This window comes from Notechis scutatus, chromosome 6, assembly GCF_049901735.1.
Source record: "Notechis scutatus isolate UNSWTSFEM ecotype Mainland chromosome 6, rNotScu1.2, whole genome shotgun sequence".
Classification (NCBI taxonomy): Eukaryota; Metazoa; Chordata; class Lepidosauria; order Squamata; family Elapidae; genus Notechis; species Notechis scutatus.
Window position 1 is genome coordinate 10,793,441 of NC_142014.1, and position 19,189 is coordinate 10,812,629.

Genomic DNA, 19,189 nt, shown 5'->3' on the forward strand with positions numbered 1-19,189 from the left:
ATAAATGAACTTTTGCACGACATTCTAATTTTTCGAGTTTCACCTGTAGTAGTAGTAAGCAGCATTTTAACTGCATTAACTTGGGACTTTCAGCTCGTCTGAACTAGCTCGCACACACCGATTCTACGTAAACATACATAACAACGCCGTCAGTAATTAAGCCATCGAGGGACAATTCCAACTTCCCCGCGTCCTTATAGCATCCTCCTGTTCCTTCTGCGTCAGTCAATGACTTCTGGGATGTGTAGTTTTTGCACACACCCCGTCCACGCTGCCTTGGCTCAAAACAACTACACTTCCCAGGAAGCAGTGGGACGCTGTGAACCGCGAACATACGTCACCTTCTCAAGGAGCCAATCGCGCCGCGGCCGAAGCGAGCGCCGTCAGCCGCCAATGTTGTTTTCGCTGAGTCGAGCTCTGGTGGTGTTGGCGGTGCGGGCGCCATATTGGAAGGGACGAGGCGGTGTGTGTTTTTTTTTTTTCCCTTTCACCCCCACCCAGCCCCCCCTCTCGCTCGTCGTAGAAACAACGGAGCCGCCTGGGCTCGTGCCTCGCCGCCGCCGCCGCCACCATGCTGTACTTGGAGGACTACCTCGAGAGTGAGTCTCTTTGCAGTGGGAGCGCGGCGGGGGGCAAGAGGCCCGAGGGGAGGGGGGAACGGCGAGAGCGCAGCGTTAGGCTCCGCCCACCTTCCTCCCTCTTTTCAAAGGCGGCTTGTTGCAATCTAACTGACTCACTCCTTCTCCCTCCCTCCCCTGCAGTGATCGAACAACTTCCCATGGATCTCCGCGACAGGTTCACCGAGATGCGCGAGATGGACCTGCAGGTGCAGAGTACGTGAGTCAGTCAAGCCCCGCCCACCGACCGCCTCCCTGGCGCGGCTTCGAGCGGAGCCCGGCGAGTAGGCCGGCCGCTGAGGCGGGCTTCCTGAGGGGAAGGGTGGGGAAAGCGCTGCGTGTCGCAGCCATACGCGTGGCCACGCTTGTCGAAGGGAAGACACACGTGTGCTCTTAAGCACGTCAGAAACATAGGGTTAAAAACAAGCAGCACCCCGCACCGCTTAAAGCGCCTTGGCAGCAACGCGAAACATAAGTTTCAGAAGGATAATTCACGAGTAGGGAGAGGAAAATTAAGCGGGTAGTTGTAGGATAAGGATGAAGAGAGAGAGGTTTGATAACGGGGATATCTCTCGCCTGACTTTCAGCAGCTCAGGAAGATGATACACACACGTAGCACTTTTCTCCCATTTTCCCCTCACAACCCTCTTGAGTTTAAGTTTGTGCTTTGGGAGTTTTCTGTGGCAGACTTGAAACCTGCATCTTCCCATCCAGGTGTTAACACAACATACAGAACCATCTGTAAAATAAAAAAAGTATCATCGACCTCATGCATAACAAACAAGCAGAACTCACAAAAACATTTTTTTCTGTGTATTGTTGATACATATATAGGGTACAGTATAGGCGACACTTATTTCTGATGCCTTCTGCTGGAAGAAGGTGTTGAACAGCGACCGGTGATAATACTGTCCAAAAAAACACGACTTTTGCCCAATAATTTAATGTAGATTTTTTTTTTTTCAGTCTGAATGGACATCGCTTCCAGGTCCAAATTTCCTTCAAATCTTTTATTGTGCATGAAGTATTTGGCTTTTTTTTTATGTGCACCATTTGCCCTAAATATTTCAATTTTATTTTCTTGATGTTATTCACATCTTACCTTATTTTTGTCTTAATTGTTGGAAGATTCACACTAAACCATAAAAAGGCTACATTACTCTTAGCAGGTCCCCTTTGACTAATCAAAGTGGTTCATTTATGATTTAATATATCATGTAACTCCCCCTAACTGAACCATGATTAAATCAACCTTCTTGGAAACATAGGTGTAATTGAGACTTGCTCACTGTTTATGGTGCATTGGAATTGAATTGCTTAAAAAGATTCTCAGATATATTTATGCACTCTCAATAGCAATTGATTTGAGTAGTACTATCCAATGATTTTTTTTCTCCCTCTCTGGTGCTTTCCTACAAGTGTATGGTCAGATTTCTTGGGATCAAGTTTTGATCCATTAGTTGTGACAGGAATTGACCGATCAGCTTGTTGCCTGAGCCTGATAGAGAATTACTGGTCCAAATTACTGGCTGAGAGAGAATTACTGGTCCAAAGTCATCAAGCTGTCTAAAGCAGGATTGGAATTCATTCTTCTGGTTTTTAACCTAATGTGTTAACTACTGAGCCAGACTGGCTTATAGTACTGTCCAATAATTGGCCTTATTCATTCTGGGTGCTAGGGAAATAACCTAGCTTTACTGTATGTAGATAGTTCAATAGGTAGAAATTTTGAAACTATTTTCTTCACTGCAGCTTTCATGACAAATGTGTCTGAACTTAAATATGCTATTGGGAAGTAAACTTAATTTGTAGTACTTTATTCAGCTAATTTTGTGACCTTATATTTCCTTCTTTTAGAATTTCACTGGATTTAGGAAGACTTAATTTTATTTAAAAAATATTGTTAAGCTGTTGTCACCTGCCTCTTATAATGTTAAAGTACTGCCAGTGGTTTAGCAGTTTAGATATCAAATTGGAGCGAGGAAACTCACATTCAAGCCTATCCTCAAATGCACTTGTGAACTTTGGACAAGTCATGTTCTCAAATCAACTTTTCTGATCTTTTTGATGTGCATTAAAAATGAAGAAAGATTCTTGTTAGTTATCTTGAGCTCCTGGGATACGTCAGACAAATCTCAGTGGACAGATTAAATTATGCCTTATGGCAAGTCATTTTCTTAACGTCTTAAAAATGTTTACTTACTAGTGTTATCCTATTTCAAACTTTTACGTATTTATTTAGATAAATGAACATATCGAATGTTCTTTGTGTTTAAGATGCAATGGATCAGCTGGAGCAAAGAGTGAATGAATTTTTTATGAATGCAAAGAAAAACAAACAGGAATGGAGAGAAGAACAAATGACTTCAATTAAAAAGGTAATAATAAGGCAAAATAGATCTTTGAATTTGTTTTAAATTACTTCTGAGTTTAGATATACAAAAAAACCTTCACATATAGGATAAAATGCAGAATTCTTTGTGTATAACACTTACAAATTTTTAATCACATTTGATTCTCTGTTTAACCAGAAAAAGAACTATAACATGTGAGTAGTGGCAAAGGAATATTTCTACTACTTAAGAGAAATTTATTTTTTATTTTAGACAGGTATTAAAGTACAAGGCATATAACAACAAAATAATTGATATAGTGAATTTTTAAAGCATGAATCATGACCTTGGAAAATGAATTTCATGGTTGAGGGCTTTCTTTTTTAAATGAAGATCATTTTGAGTACAGACTTTATTTTAATGCTTCAATCTTCAAGGATGGTTTTGCATTTTAGTAGGACTGCAAAAGTTGAAATGTTTTGCACATTATATGCTCCATTTCATTTAGAATCAGGTTGTCCCAACCATTCTAGAACTCTTGCACTCACGTGTTTGAAGTCTAAACAAGTAACTAGAAAGGGGTCAATTTTGTACTTGAAATGTTCCTGGAATGTCTAGAACGGGTGTGAAACTGGCGGCCCACAGCCCGGATGTGTCACGCACAGGCCATGCCCACCCAGTTCCGCAAACGGGGAAAACGTCACAAAACATCACGTGACGGCAATGTGACACAGAGTTTGACACCCATGGTCTAGAACAATCTATTTCAGCTTTGAACAAATCTTTCAGAATCAAAATACTGTAGAATATTTCAGTGTTGATGTATTTTCTATACCTATACACTTTTTATATGACTTGTTCTATTTACAAACCAATAGTATTGATAGATTTTTGAAATGCAGTGTGTTTTCAATATAGATATTGGCTTTCATTTTAATTCCACATATTCAAGGTCACACAGTATATTCTATGCTTGAAAATAGTGGAAAGAGATGGAACTATTTAAACTTCAACTAACATCTTTAAATTTGATTTTGATACCTATTTGATTCAGTAACATGAATAAATACCAAATGAACAAGTTAAATCAAAGGTCTTGGTTACTTCAATAACATTTTTCCCTTATGAACACTGATTATAAAATTATAAACATTTATACATTCAACTCAGAACCTAAGTTAAATATTTCAGACAAATAGTAACTATTTAACCTGTGCTTTGAATATATACAATGAAAGATATCCTATCATCATCACGGATAGTGGATTCCATTATCAAAATGCTCATCTTGTTAGGAAGTTTTATCTAACTTTCAACTGGGGTTTCTTCTTGAGATTTAAATCTGTTATCACATATCCTGCTAAATAGAAGTTGTGCATAGAAATATTTGAACAGTTCCCTCATACAATACTGTCTTCAGTAGTGTTTTCTAAAACTAAATATATTCAACTTCTTATACCTCTATTATAGGACTTCATTTCAAGTTCCTTGATTATCTTTCCCCAAACCTTCACATAACTGAATAGTTGTTAAATCATGGTTCCAGAAATATATTTATATTTACTTATTTACCATGGCTTATATGTTGCTAATTCAAAATTCCTTTGAACAGGTCATATCCAGCAAGAAAAAATTAAAATAATAACTAGAACACTGCCTAATAGCATCACCTATGGAAGCAGATTAATCTTCATTGTTTCCAAATCCTTTGCTGAAGAGCCAAGTCTTAAAAAGTTTTTTTAAAACCCCAAAAGAAGGAGGTATTCCAGATATCAAAGTGCAAGCTTTTCAAGGCCTAGGGTTGTGGTAGCAATGGTACACAATCACTGAAAAGCATTACAGCATTTTCCCCCAGTTTGTACTGGATGAGCAGTCTCAGTCCAAATGGTCTAAAGATTGTTTATCCTTAGTATGGCTTTAAAAGTGATGTCCAACACCTTTGATTTGTGCCTGGAAGCAAACAGCCAGTATAGCTCTTACAGTAATGTTTTCAGGTGGACAAATCTAAATACAGCCATCTGAGTTTCTGAATGCTGTTGAACTTTCTGTGTGTTCTTCAAGGACGTCTCCATATAGAGGAAATTGCAGTAGTCTACCCATATTAATCTTCATCTTAAAATATGCTTTATTTTAGTACATTAATATAGTGTCATTACGCATTGATAGATAATTTTGCCCTAGTTCAGTTAGTAATCATTAATGTGTTACTAAATAATATTTGTAACCAATTTGCTTACATAATATTTCTGATGCAGGATTACTACAAAGCGCTAGAAGATGCAGATGAAAAAGTACAGTTGGCTAATCAAATTTATGATTTAGTAAGTAAAATATAACATTTTGAATTGATTTATATGGTGGTCTTCAGTTGACACTTTCTTTGAACATTTGTCCATAAATGTAAATGTATAACAATAGAAATACATTTTCATTAATACATGCAGGTCTGCCCTAATTTTTGAACATCCCAGAGCTCTTGCCTAGATTTGTACCACTTGTGATATAACCAAATTTGTGATGGTTTTTGTGTTAGCTTCCTTGCTGACTACATGGTTCACATAGCCTGACTTAGAGCTTATTTTCTAAGAAGAAAGGTCCATTTAATTTAATGCTAGCCTTTATCAAGTGATAGTTAAATGAAATCTGAGAAGGTATATAGAGACTTAAAGTTTGTATTAATTTAACCAGTGGTTTTTCAGATCAGTTGTCTTAGTTTGCACAATACATCCTGAACTATAAATCACAAAGGTAAGATTATCATCCATGTTTCAATGTAGCCCAACTTGTCAGTTGACAGATGACCTTACGTAATGGCAAACAATGAAAAATATGAGTGCAGGGAAACAAGACAGAACAGAGTGATGAAATGGAACCAAAAGATAACTGGAAAGTGGTGAAGCAGATACCTTATTGCTGTTTTTTGGAATCTCATCTGAGTATAAACAGAAGTATTATTTCTATTACAAATATCCTCTCTGCTGTGAGACATGATTTCGATACAATATTTAAAACAGTTGAGAGTTCTATAAGAATTAAATAAATGTAATGAATGAATAAATGTATTTCGTGTAAGTGTATGAATACTACTACGTTAAGGGATTCTGTTACGCATATTTTATATGGCAAATTTTCATTTCTTAATACCCTTCTAAAGATCTGAAATGATAATGCTGGTTGAAAATAAGCTGTCAGTTCTAAAAATCTGTTATTAAATTAGGTAGACCGTCATTTAAGAAAATTGGACCAGGAGTTAGCTAAATTTAAAATGGAACTTGAAGCTGATAATGCTGGTATTACCGAAATACTGGAAAGACGTAAGTATGTATGATAATCTTTTAGAATTGTGCTTGTGCATATAATATCATTGTATGATGATAACATTCTAGTTTAACAGTAGTTAATAGTGTGCAAAGCATCCAAGATCCAGTTCAAAGGTAGCATGATTGGATCTGAAATTAAAAAAATAAAATAACATTGTGATTTGCAATGTTTTTATGTGTGAATTAGATCATATTTTAAATTTGATTCAGTAAAAGAATGATAGACATAATAAGGCATGAAAATGCTTGAATCTGCTTTATATTTTGAAAAAAGAGAATGGAAATGGTAGAAATGATTTATTTTAAGAGGGTTATTAACCCCGTTAGTTTTAACTACATAGTTTTGAGGTTTTCAATAAGGAATGTTCTAGTTTTACAAGATAAAAATCTAGCAGAATGAAAAAGATAAGTAAACAATCCATGGTATCAGGGTCCTTTTTGTGCCATATTTACAATACCTTGTCAAAACCATATTTGGGACTAAAAGAAGTATTTATTATCCTGACAGGTTCTTTGGAACTGGATACGCCCTCACAACCATTGAATAATCATCACGCACATTCTCACACTCCAGTAGAAAGTAAGTTGAATATTTCCCTTTAATTTGATTTAGTATGAATGTAAAACTAATATAGGATTATCTGCTTGAAAAGCCGGATGTCTCCTAAAGCTTCCATTGGAATTTGCACAAATGCTTGAATGCATTCAGTGGATCTAAAATTGATAAAAACAGCTTGATAAGGCTCTGCTTTGTATGTTTTTAGAAATATGTCATTTGTATTTCAACACCTCAGGGTTATACTTTTGGACTGATAGTTTTTTTAATTCTTTATACAGAAAGGAAACATAATCCATCCTCTCATCATGCAACAGCAGACCACGTACCTGAAAAGAAGTTTAAATCTGAAGCTCTTCTATCAACCCTCACTTCAGATGCCTCTAAAGAAAATGCACAAGGTAATTTCTGTTATAAATTTTAGTGAAAATCTAAGCAAACTGAACCATTTTCCTATATTCAGAAACAGTATTGTTTAGGGAAAAAAGCAGATACATTTTTAATTTAAAAGTAGTTGCCACAGCATTTTCTGCTAAAAACTGTATGACAGAACTTATAAGTTATAAGTGCAGAAGTAGTCCAAAAATTAAAAACAGTTTTAACAAAACATGGGCAAAATAGACTAAATAGAATCAAATGCCAAAATTGCTGATGATTTCTGGTTAGCTCTGCTATGATTATGCCCAATAAAAAAGTGAGTAATGCATTTTTTTATACTTTATACTTACTCTTCATCCTTAACCCATGCTTTTCAGTTCAATGAGACCTGTGTATTTATTAGTTTTATATGCATGTATTTATTAGTTTTATTTTATTTATTAGTTTTATTTATTTATTAGTTTATTTATGTATTTATTAGTTTTATATGCATTTTTTTTATACTTTATACTTACTCTTCATCCTTAACCCATGCTTTTCAGTTCAATGAGACCTGTGTATATATTAGTTTTATATGCATGTATTTATTAGTTTTATTTTATTTATTAGTTTTATTTATTAGTTTATTTATTATGTATTTATTAGTTTTATATGCATTTTTATACTTATTCTTCATCCTTAACCCATGCTTTTCAATTCAATGAGACTTATGTATTTATTAGTTTTATATGACCCCACCCATATCAAAAACATGAGTCTGGATAGCTAGCAATATTAAAAAAGAACAACATATACAAAATAGGATCAGGGACAAATATAAATCATAAGTCAATCATTCAGCAGAACCAGGTTTGTGATATCACTATTACTGCCTTTTCAGGAAAGAGAATTAGGGAAAACATGCTTTTGATAAAGTGATACTTATCATAGGCCAAATTTACTTATGGCTCCAAATATTTTTTAAGATAGTAAATATTTTCAGTTTTCTTAGTGGTATGTATTTTACTTGCCATTGTGTAATTTTAAATTACATCTACTTAAAAGTGCATGAGAACTGATTCAGAGCCAAATAAAATTTTGTAATTTTCTGCATTGTCCTAAAATATTCATGTTGCATCTTAATATATGTGTCTCTCATTTTATTTGTGATAGCATACAGTTAGACTAAGTAGAGAAAAAGGTTAATATTTTATTGCTAACAATTTGATTCTCAAGACATGCAATTTTGAGTATTGTAATATTTACCATACCATCTTATTTTAAAAAATCACCCTACATTTAAATTTTAAGAACACTCCTTTTTTAATCATATCAAATGGTTTATTGAAGCATGAAATAAAGAATTCATTTCTTCCATAACTTTGTTACATTTTAGTCTTTGGGCGAGAGAGCAAACAATAGAAAGAAACTGATACAGCACCAAAACTCCTTCCACATCATTAAATCTATATTTTCCTTTCTTAATTAGCACACTGTCTAAATTTTCTTTCATACACAGTTGATTTCCAGTTTTCTGACATTTATTTTTTTAGTTTTCATTTTAGACTATATAAATATGTTCCCTTTATTCATCAAGGGTGTCGAAACAGTAATTCATCATCCTCATCCAACAGTGCATATAATGCAAATTCTTCTCAGCCATTGGCATCGTATAACCTGGGCTCATTATCTTCAGGAGCTGGAGCTGGTGCTATTACCATGGCAGCAGCTCAGGCAGTGCAAGCCACAGCACAGGTAAGAAATCCAAAGCATGTTTTAAAATGCCTGCCCCAAACAGGTGGTTACAGCAACTTTTATTTCATTAGTTTTGTTATTGGCACTTCAACATGATTGTTTTCAAAAATGTCATTTCTATTGGTTGACATTTCATGGACATAGGTTTTACAGGAAAGGAAAGATTTATATGGGACACTCTGAAACCTTTTCCCACTAGATTAAACTTGTAAGTATTCTGTAACTTTATCTACATGTGCTTGAGACAAGAGCCAGAAGAAAATATCAATTATTTTCTTGCAATGTTTTGAACATGAAAGATCAAACCTCAGCTTATAGTATTTTTTAGGGAATAAAGTAAGGTGCTCATTAAATGATTATACAGTAAACAAGCTTTAACTGCTCCATAAGGTACTTATAAATTAGCTCAAGGTCTACTAATGTTTCAAGGAAAGCAGTGAAAGTCAAGTGTTTAACTTCTGTACTCAATGTATTATAAATGAGGCTGAATTTGAAATCATCCATATAATACTGCTATTTTTCTTTTAGATGAAAGAAGGAAGACGGACATCAAGCTTAAAGGCAAGCTATGAAGCCTTTAAGAACAATGACTTCCAACTCACAAGAGAATTTGCATTATCCAGGGACACAGCTGGATATACATCATCTGCTTTGGCATCTACATTATCACAGACATTGAGTTCATCAACCACGGATTCACGGAGTGGTAGAAAAAGCAAGTATGTTCATTAAAAGTGTAGCTTCTTTGTTTGTTGTAAGAGATATTCAAAAGTGGATTGCAATGTCCCACTTCCTAGGGAAGACAAAATTATATGAAAGAGATGTGGGGTTTATTGCTTTTGAACTACGCCTCAATTCCTTACAGCATTAAAATCTTTATTTTCTACTTTCCTACATAAGAGTCCTCAGGTTACAGCTCCTTGTGTAGTGACCATTCAAATGACAACAATGCTGCATGTGGGGTTACCACAACTATTTCTCAAAGAGTTCCCGCCATCAGTGTGTCTGCAGTCACATGATCACGGCCTGTGTTCTCAGATACCTGGCTTGCAATTCACTTGGCAATTACCGTATTTATCGGCGTATAACACGCACAGGCGTATAACACGCATCTTCATTTTAAGGGGGAAATTTCAGGAAAAAAATTTAAAATTCTGCCTGCCTGCCTTAGTTTCTGGTTGTTTGGGAGCAGCTTCGGCTGAGAATAATAACTATTCGCCTCTTTTACTCAGCCGAAGCTGTTCCGATTCAACCATTAACGAAGGCAGGCAGGCAGGCAGAACGGAGCACTGCGGGCGGGCGGGCGGGCGGGGTGGGGGTGGGGGAGAGGCGACAGGAAAAGCCCCCGCTCTTTGAAGCAGTTTCTTCCTGTGCTGGTGGAGGAGCGAGAGAGCAACTGAGAGAGCTGACCCAGAGAGAAGGACAGGCTTCGGTTGCTTCCTCCCTCCCCTTCTTTCATTTGTGTCCTTGATCCCCGATCCCAGCAGCATTCACCGAAGGCTTCTTAACATTATATCGGCGTATAACACGCATACATCATTTGCCCCCTATTTTCAGGGGGAAAAAGTGCGTGTTATACGCCGATAAATACGGTAATAATTTGCACAATGGGGAAAGTACCAGGGAAGGTCATAGGCTTCTCCTGTAAGTTGCTCTCGCCACTTTTTCTCCCAAGGAACCTTGCTATGGATTAGGAGATCTCCGGGATCTTGTGTTCCATAGCACCCCTTCTGCCCACACAGCTCTTGCCTAGCACTCTGATTCCATGAGATCCTTCTGTAATAATCTGTTCAGTTTCTGGATTACAATGGCAACTAGGCTGCTGGGATTGCCATCCCTTAAGTAATCTAGTTATATGTGACATTGCTCTTTACAATTACACTGCTTAGCAAAGGAAATTAACAGTCCCAGTTGCCATTGTAAACAAGGACTATCTATAAATCTTTTACACTACAGATAGTCTTTTGATTTACGATCGCAATTGAGTCCAAAATTTCTATTGCTAAGTGAAACATCTGTTAAGTGAATTTTGCCCCATTTTAATGACTTTTTTTGCCATTGTTATGCAAATCACTGCAGTTGTTAAGTTAGTCACACAGTTGTTAAGCGAATATAGTTTCCCCATTGACTTTGCTGGTCAGAAGGTTGCAAAAGGTGATCACATTACTGCAACTATCATTAATATGAGTCAGTTGTCCAAGCGCCTGAATTTTGATCGCGTGACCATGAGGATGCTGCAATAGTGGTAATCGTGATCATGTCCCTTTTTCAGTGCCGTTGTAACTTGGAATGGTCACTAAATGAATTGTTGTAACTGGAGGACTACTTCTAGTTGTGTTCCCTCTGTTAAGTCTTTCCAAGACCACCATTATCTATTATGATCTTTGTTAGCGGCAGTAGTAACAAACAGGAACTTTTCTTTTGCTGCTTTTCTGCACAATCTCCAGCGATTTTCAACTTCCCAAGACTCAAAAAAGAAAAAAGAAAATGCATATTAAGCAGCAAGTAGCTAAAGCAAGAGCAAAAAAAAAAAAAACAACTCAGCGTGCTAAACACCTTTTTTGCAGCAGCCTGCACAGAATTCATGCATGTCTCAGGAGATGGACTACAGTGCCTTCTGCTGCTATCACCATACTTAGGATCTGGCCTGTCAAGCCAAGGTGCCTCTGAGTAGGAATGTAATGAGGGTAGATTCCACGTCTATAAATTCAATTTTATGCCAAAGTTTCATGCCAAAACTTTTTTAGAAAATAGGAACTGCTATAACTGCTATTCGTTTTGGCCACCAGATGGAGTGCCACCACTACAATAATTTTCACCTTTTGGGTGGGGGGACAGTATGAGCTGCTCATTACCTTAAGGCTCAGAAGCAATTAAGTTATCAAACTTCTAAGCCTTTTTATTTCTGTAATGTTCAGTATTCAGACTTTCCTTCAGGAATAATTCGAGAGCTATGGTTGCTGAAGTTTTTAAAAATATATTATTTGCACTTACTTAACAATATGAAGGTGAATTACTACAGCGAAGGCAAGAAAATGCATTCTCTGAGTCTCTAAGAAGTTTTCTCCCATATTGAAATAAATTAATATTCAAAGAAAAGGCCTCTAACAAAAGAATATTCAATGAATTATAATTAGTTCCTAAATTCCATTGTATGCCATTTGTGATACATTGCCTTCTTTAACAAAAATCACTGAAGAAAAGTTTGAAGAAGAATGACCCACACCCACAATCTTAATTGGACCTCAACATTCCCCTTATGAAGAAAAGCTAGATTATTTTATTCAGATGTTATGCATAGTCCCCAGACAGAAAATTCAGGCTTTTTGTAATTGAAGGGAAAAAGTATCTGTTACATACTGGTTTAACTTAGAAATCATTTTAAAATTGTATCAAGTCACAGTTTTTAAAAATCGTTTTGTTTTCAGAGTGTTCCTTGTCATGGAAAATAGATTGGCAAAAGTAATCTGTTTGTGTTAATTTTTCAGAAGCAACAACAAATCTTCAAGTCAACAGTCATCCTCGTCTTCTTCGTCTTCTTCTTTATCATCATGTTCCTCATCCTCTGCACTAGCCCAAGAACTCTCCCAGCAAACAGCAGTCATTCCCGAGTCTGAATCTAATAGCCAGGTTGATTGGACCTATGATCCAAATGAGCCACGTTACTGCATTTGCAATCAGGTATATTCTGTCAGAGAAAAGAACAGTGTTTCTGTCAGGGCAGTTTGCCTTGTTTATTGATCATGGCTGATTTGCTAAGAGGAGACAGATGTGATAATGCGTAATTATGTATCATAAATTGTAAATATTTATATAATTTAAAATTACAATAAATGCTATAAAGCTAGATGACTAACAGTTTGTTGATATATGCAAGAATATAGTGCATCTTTGAATCAAATCTTTGAAAATGTCTGTGTAGTGTCAAAGGAATATAAATAAATCTGCTTCCAGTATCCAATTTTTCTGCTATCCTCATCATCAATCAGTCCATTTTTATTCAGTTTATAGAATTTAATAAAGAAACGTACATATCACTTTATTCAGTAACATCCAAAAATCTCTTTGGATGTAAAATCTTGTTAGAGTTTAGCAGATTTATGTTATGTAAATATTAAACATAAAAAATAAATCTGGCTGTAGGCTTCCAAACTAAGGAAACATAGAAAGAAAATATAACACACAGAAAAATCTGAATAAACAAATGGATTCTCAAATACTGCTTAAAAATATATAGCATAAATTTATGTAGAATGAGTGGTCTCACAATTAGTTTCTGAAAACAAGATTCTTACGTCTTTTTATTGTGATTATGATATTTCTATAAGTGATTTGTGGACTCTCAGCATTTTGAGATTTGCAGTAATAGAAAATAGTATACAGATATAATAACTAAATAGCCTTAAATGTTTAAAATATAATAATACTTTTTGGTGTAAATGAAAATTATGTTCATTTCACTAAGATGGTAGTACTACAGAGCTGATTCAAATAATGACAAGATTGAGAAACAGTTTTAACTTTGATTTTAATGTTATTTAATATTACTGTTGCTTCCTCTGTTTTGATTACTTTTAATGAAGGTCTTCATTGCCAATTGGGCTTTAGATTAGATATTAGAACTATTTTCTGTTGAAAAATAAACTTGAAACACAGCTGTTAAATATAAAATCTAATGTTGATGCTAATCTCATAAGGCAGCTATATTCAAACATTCATACAAATTGGCTGTTTCAGATTTGTATTTGAAAACTCAAAATAACCTTCTACTTAATATATAAGGCTGATATTCTACAAATAATAAACCAGATTACAGATAGTAAATATGTGAAAAATAAGTTACCTGTGTTTATATGTTGCAGTTGATAGTAATGGAAAAATATAAATGTTTTCCATAAACTGGTATGGCAGTGTTCCTAAACAGGCAGTTCCTCAGTGATTCCCAAACAAATTTAAAATGTTAATGATCAAAGAAAAAAGTTCAGTAACTCTTGAATACTTCAGTGGGAATTTTTGGAAATCATCTCCAATCCAAAAGTTATAATAATAGGAAAGTGAGTGTATAGCATGACTATTCTTTCAACATTTAAAAGTTTAAAAATTGTCAATCTCTCCTAGTAACTTTTTAATATGCAATGTCCTCTGATCATACAAAATCTAATGATGTGCAAATAATATGATTTTTTCATAGGTGTCATACGGTGAAATGGTGGGCTGTGATAATCAAGATGTAAGTATGGAAAACTACATGAAATTGTTAATAATATTATCTTGTTGATTTATTTATTTTTTAGTTTTCTAAGAAGCATGTTAAACAATTAGATCTAATGCCTCAGGTGGAACACACATAAACACAATGTATACATATATATATATGCATGCCAGCATTCAATTCTTTTTCACTGCTTCTAATAATACATTTGAGGAAAGAGTTGGATGTACAGTCAGAAGTGTTTCAGGTTGCCTGTGGGACTTCAGTGAGTCTATTAGACGTGTGACTAAGTGTTTTAAACCCTAGATGTAACTTTTAGATTCTCTTCGATGGTTTTGGGAAAATAATAATACAGCTCTTGAGAATTTCAAGATGATTTTACAGACAAAGCTGTCTGAATCAGCACGTAGTAGTTGTCCCATTAATATTGATGGCCAAGAAATATATTGTCTGAGATTAAATTTACCTGAGACTTCCTAAAGAGATCTGGTACTTTTTCCTTTATTTATGAGTCTCTGTGAATCTATCCTATATTAATCCATTGCATCTTTTTTTTAGCACTGGTGTTTCAGAATATCGTGTTTTCTCTTTTATGTGTCTTACAGTGTCCTATAGAGTGGTTCCATTATGGCTGTGTTGGATTGACAGAAGCACCAAAAGGAAAATGGTACTGTCCACAGTGTACTGCTGCCATGAAAAGAAGAGGCAATAGGCATAAATAAAATGCTGCATTATCTTCACTCCAGTTAACATATTCCTTTTGGGAGGTGGATTAGGAGGAAATGCTTCTTTGCAGCCAGTCAAAGAAGGATTGATATAGTTGTCAAAAATATTGACTTCTTAATTTTGCTAGCTGTGTTTTAAAATTGTACCTAAATTATTTATGCACTACTGCTGTGCTATAAATACTTTTCAAGTTAGCCATGGATTGTTCCAGTGGCAAACGTATGCAGACATTTGTACTCTGACCATTTTCTCTAAGCAATGGGCATTCTATGATAACTTGTCTTCAGATAATTCCAGCAAAAGGACATTTCAAATCATTTTATATTCAGCCGACATTCTGCTGCATGTTCTGTGCTCAAGAACTGTTATGGAATTTATGTATATAAGTGGTAAAGGAAGTCAGGCTGTCAAGAGAATGGACTTTCAAATGCCTTTAGAGCTTGGTCTCGTTGAAATGGAATTCAGCAGGCTGAAGAAGATGGTTCTTGTATACACACACTGGGCTAATATCCTCTGGAGTACTTGGAACATAGCAACAGACTCTTGTACACCTTTAAAAAAAATACCACTAATCTTTATATGTTTGGGGTCCATTCAGGGCATAGTCATTAAAAATGGTGTTAAAGTGATAAACCTTTTATACCAAATGTGTTTATTTTTTGTGCAAGTGATCCTTTAAATTGAAACTGTATTAGGTGTTCAAATTTGAAAAAAAAAATCAAATGCTAGTATTAATGCTTTGCATACTGTATCAAAGAAGGACAGTACAACATTTCATGAAAGCTTTCATAATATGCAGTCTAACTGGAGAATTTTAAATAGTTTTTATTTTTTTTAATAAAATATATAAATAAAAGGTTTCCATCTCCAACATACTAAGCAATATGTGTACTGTGTGGTGGGTGGTTCTTTGTTTAAAAAAAACTATTTCCTTATTTATAATGCTAAATAATTGGTTCACATAACGTGGTTCACGTAAGCAAAAAAAAAAAAAACGCTTTCAAACTGGAAATGGTTAATGTTTATATTATGTCTAGGAAATGCATTTATGCATCAAATTGCATAATTCAAAGTTGTGTTGAATTAAGGTCCGTCAGCTGGTAGCACATGGCAAGAAACAGTGAATTGGATCCCAAGTTTGTTGTTATCATAAGGGAATTACCTTAGCGGAGTATACCATTTGCTTTGTTTGTTTTCTAATTTCATCTCCTGCCACTTCTAATGCCATCTCCAACACTCTTCTACCCTCAGCAATTCAGAGCAGTTCTTTAAGATGGTATGGTTGAGAAAGAATAGAAGGGGATTCTTCTATTAGATCACACAATATCCATAGAAGGCATGATGAATGTCCTAAATTTGGGTGGAAAGGTTCAGCCTGCTGGAATGTGACCTCCAGCAAATCAAACACCAAATGGAATTCTTAGCTTGGGAAAAAAGTGGACATTTCTCCTGTATGTAATGTTACAATAATCTTCAAATCATTTTTTTCAAGTTCAGTCTCGAGATGGAAGAGGAAAAGTCAGACAGAGTCAGACCTTAGCCAGAAATCTTGGGTCACCATGGTTTTTAGGCTTTCGGAGTAATGAGTCCCAGACTTAAGGAAGATCAGCTCATTCACACTTCTGAAAGAATTTTTTTTAGTTACTGCTCAACGCTTGCAAAAAATTTTTTTACCTCTTTAATGCTCGCCCTTAGTCTGCCCAACAATTTCATGATCCATCTTGCGTGGGATGCATGGAGCAGAGTGCCTTCTAGCTGAAGCTTCTTAGTTGTCTTGTAATAGTTTTTAAGAGTATCTTCCGAAAAGTAATATGAAACCACTTTATTGGTTGTGCAGCAGGTGGAAGCCAAAATTGGATTTAGTCTGCTTGCAAATGACCCCCATAAGCTTATAGAACTACATTTTCCTTACAAGTGGCATTCAAACATAGTTACAATTACATTGGACGTTGGAAAATTACAAGTCTTGTTCTAGAGATAAGCAAACCCAGGACTCTATATATTGGATTCAAATTCATACCAGTTATCATGGATAAAGGTGAGCAATGAGGCTTTATTTTCAGGAATTGGAAGTGTTTACATTAGGGTATTTCATGTCAAATTAAAACAGGGTATTTTAAGACTCCATGAGGCTCTATGTTTTCCTTTCGGTATATTCATCTCTTCTGTTTTTATTACTGTTTTCTGCTATAGAATTTTTTTGTGTCTAGTTTTTCTGGAATTAAATGTAAAATACAAGTTCTTTTACTAGTAACTTGCTAAAGATAGATCAACGACAATAATTGAAAAAAGGTTTGGTGGATTAAGGTACATAGTTTTATATTGTTACTTTTTGTGAGTCACATGTATAAATAAGTGTGCCCATTTCTCTAAATGAAATAGTTTTTTCATATAGTGAGGACAACATTTATTATAATAATTGCATCTTCTAAGTAGGTATGCTGGAAGTATGAATGTCAGAGCATATTTTAACCCATTTTACTCATATAAGCAGACATTTTCAAAGACTAAACAATTCCAGCTTTCCCTTTTAAATAGAACTTGCACAATCTCAAGAGTTACAGTTTAGCAATAAAGTTTAGGAATATAATAGATTCCCACCACCCATCTAAGCAAGATGTGGCTAGAATTTCTGCTGCAGCCACTAGGGGTTCCTCTTGACAACCTTGGCTGCTGTGAAGTCTAATATTGTGATCAGAAGGAAATTTGAATTCTGATTCTCTGCCTCCTTACATGCAAGTCAACCCCACTAATGATACAGAAATGTTTGATATTCTGGCGTCGATGATGATTGTATCATTGCCTGTTTCTGCAGAGAAACAACTTCATATATATGGATAAAGTCATTGTTAGCAGTGATGAGACATGAACAGAAAGTATGAACAGTAGGTTTATACACAAAAATTGTAATATGATAACAGGTCAATTCCAGAATGGCATGTAAAATGCAATTTTGAAAGTTGATTCTCGTAAATAAGTGTAGAATAGTCTCAAATGAGCTAGGCTTATTTTAAAATATAAAAAAACTACAAAAATGAGGCCTCTAGAGTAGGGGTGTCCAACCTTGGCAACTTTAAGACTGGCTGAGGAATTCTGGGAGTTGAAGTCCACAAGTCTTAAAAGTTGCCAAGGTTGGACACCCCTGCTTTAGAAGTTCATCTGAGAAACCAAGTAACCTGATTTTGAGAAACTCTTTAGTAAGCTGACATTCAGATTTCTCGAAACATCCGTTGCAATTGGAGCATGACTTGATATGGCGATACAAGTCTAGAACTTCATCTCATTCGCTATTAGAACTAAACGTTTCTTTTACTGGCTTTCTGCTTCTGACCTGTTGGCTGTCCTACTGCCACCATGGTTTGAGGCTGCCTCTGTAGAGAAGCCACTACTTAATGGAGTAGTCAATAATTTATGATCCCCTCATTTTAGTAGGAACAAATGGTGTATTATTAAAATATTCCAGTAAGGTCCAAAAATATGATTTTTAAGAGTTAAGATATCTTAACTCTGGTTTCAGGGATGCCTATCACAGTTGATAGAAAAGTTCTACATGGCCGCGATTCTTGTTTTCTAGACTGCCCAGGCAAGGAGAGCTGTCAGAATTATAAGGGTTTCTCCTCCCAAATCTGACCTGGTACAATCAGATTTAGGTGGTCAAAAGTCTTATTAAGGACCACCATGGACATTGATCACACCCATGACCAAATATGTTCCTCGGTGTCCTGAATGGGCTTTGGGGGTACCTAATTTTCAGAACATTTTTAACTTTTCAAGTTGGCAACGCTTTTAAGTTTAGGTTGTAGTTGTGTAGCAGCGGTGAGCACTACTAGTTATTAAAGGAAAGAGAGGGGCTAGTTGCTGCTGCTTTTAATTACACTAATTATGCAATACCATGCAACGTCTCATGTTGCCTTTTGGATTTCTGATTTGAAAAAGTATCGTAGGAAGAGGAAGTCTTTCCATTGGTACTTAATTGTAGCTTGAGAAAGATCACAAGGCAGGATGATGCATTCACATCTATCCCTTGATCACCTTATAATTATGGAAAGGGGGAAAAAATCCTCCAAATTTTTGAAGATGTTTTGAAATTATTCTCTTTCCATCAGATTGAATTAGAACTTTGGGAAAAAAGTTTCCAAGACAACCAAAAATGTTTTCAAAATGGAAAATTCCATAGCAATTTCCAATTTAATTTGCACCCAGTATATGCCTAGTCATTCCCTATTTCCTGGTCACAGCACACAGACCACTCAGATTTTCTACCAAAAATAAAGGTTGGTGTTTATATAATTTTATCAAATATCAAAACCGTT

The 19,189-nt window shown here is 35.4% G+C and overlaps 1 protein-coding gene across 3 annotated transcripts; it reads left to right on the plus strand.

Annotated features, from left to right (window-relative positions):
• Positions 1–371: 371 nt before the first annotated feature.
• Positions 372–15,749, plus strand: ING3 (inhibitor of growth family member 3). 3 transcript variants are annotated; one of them, XM_087969356.1, is made up of 12 exons: positions 372–599; positions 762–826; positions 2,895–2,995; positions 5,206–5,271; positions 6,168–6,264; positions 6,779–6,850; positions 7,108–7,227; positions 8,781–8,938; positions 9,467–9,657; positions 12,427–12,619; positions 14,130–14,168; positions 14,756–15,749. In XM_087969356.1, the coding sequence occupies exons 1-12, from the start codon at positions 394–396 to the stop codon at positions 14,870–14,872; spliced, it is 1,425 nt and encodes a 474-aa protein (XP_087825482.1). In that variant the 5' UTR covers positions 372–393; the 3' UTR covers positions 14,873–15,749. The 3 variants fall into 3 exon arrangements, with proteins under 3 accessions (XP_087825482.1, XP_026524859.1, XP_026524858.1); XM_026669074.2 differs by having other exon boundaries at positions 408–599; positions 762–837; XM_026669073.2 differs by having other exon boundaries at positions 408–599; positions 762–833.
• The last annotated feature ends 3,440 nt before the right edge of the window (positions 15,750–19,189 follow it).

Excerpts from the sequence above, each read along its gene's own strand:
- ING3 (XM_087969356.1), top strand. The coding sequence starts at position 394 with ATGTTGTTTTCGCTGAGTCGAGCTCTGGTGGTGTTGGCGGTGCGGGCG. Across the intron at positions 827-2,894 it reads TGCGCGAGATGGACCTGCAG|ATGCAATGGATCAGCTGGAG; the intron begins GTGCAGAGTACG and ends TTTGTGTTTAAG. Across the intron at positions 6,265-6,778 it reads TACCGAAATACTGGAAAGAC|GTTCTTTGGAACTGGATACG; the intron begins GTAAGTATGTAT and ends TTATCCTGACAG.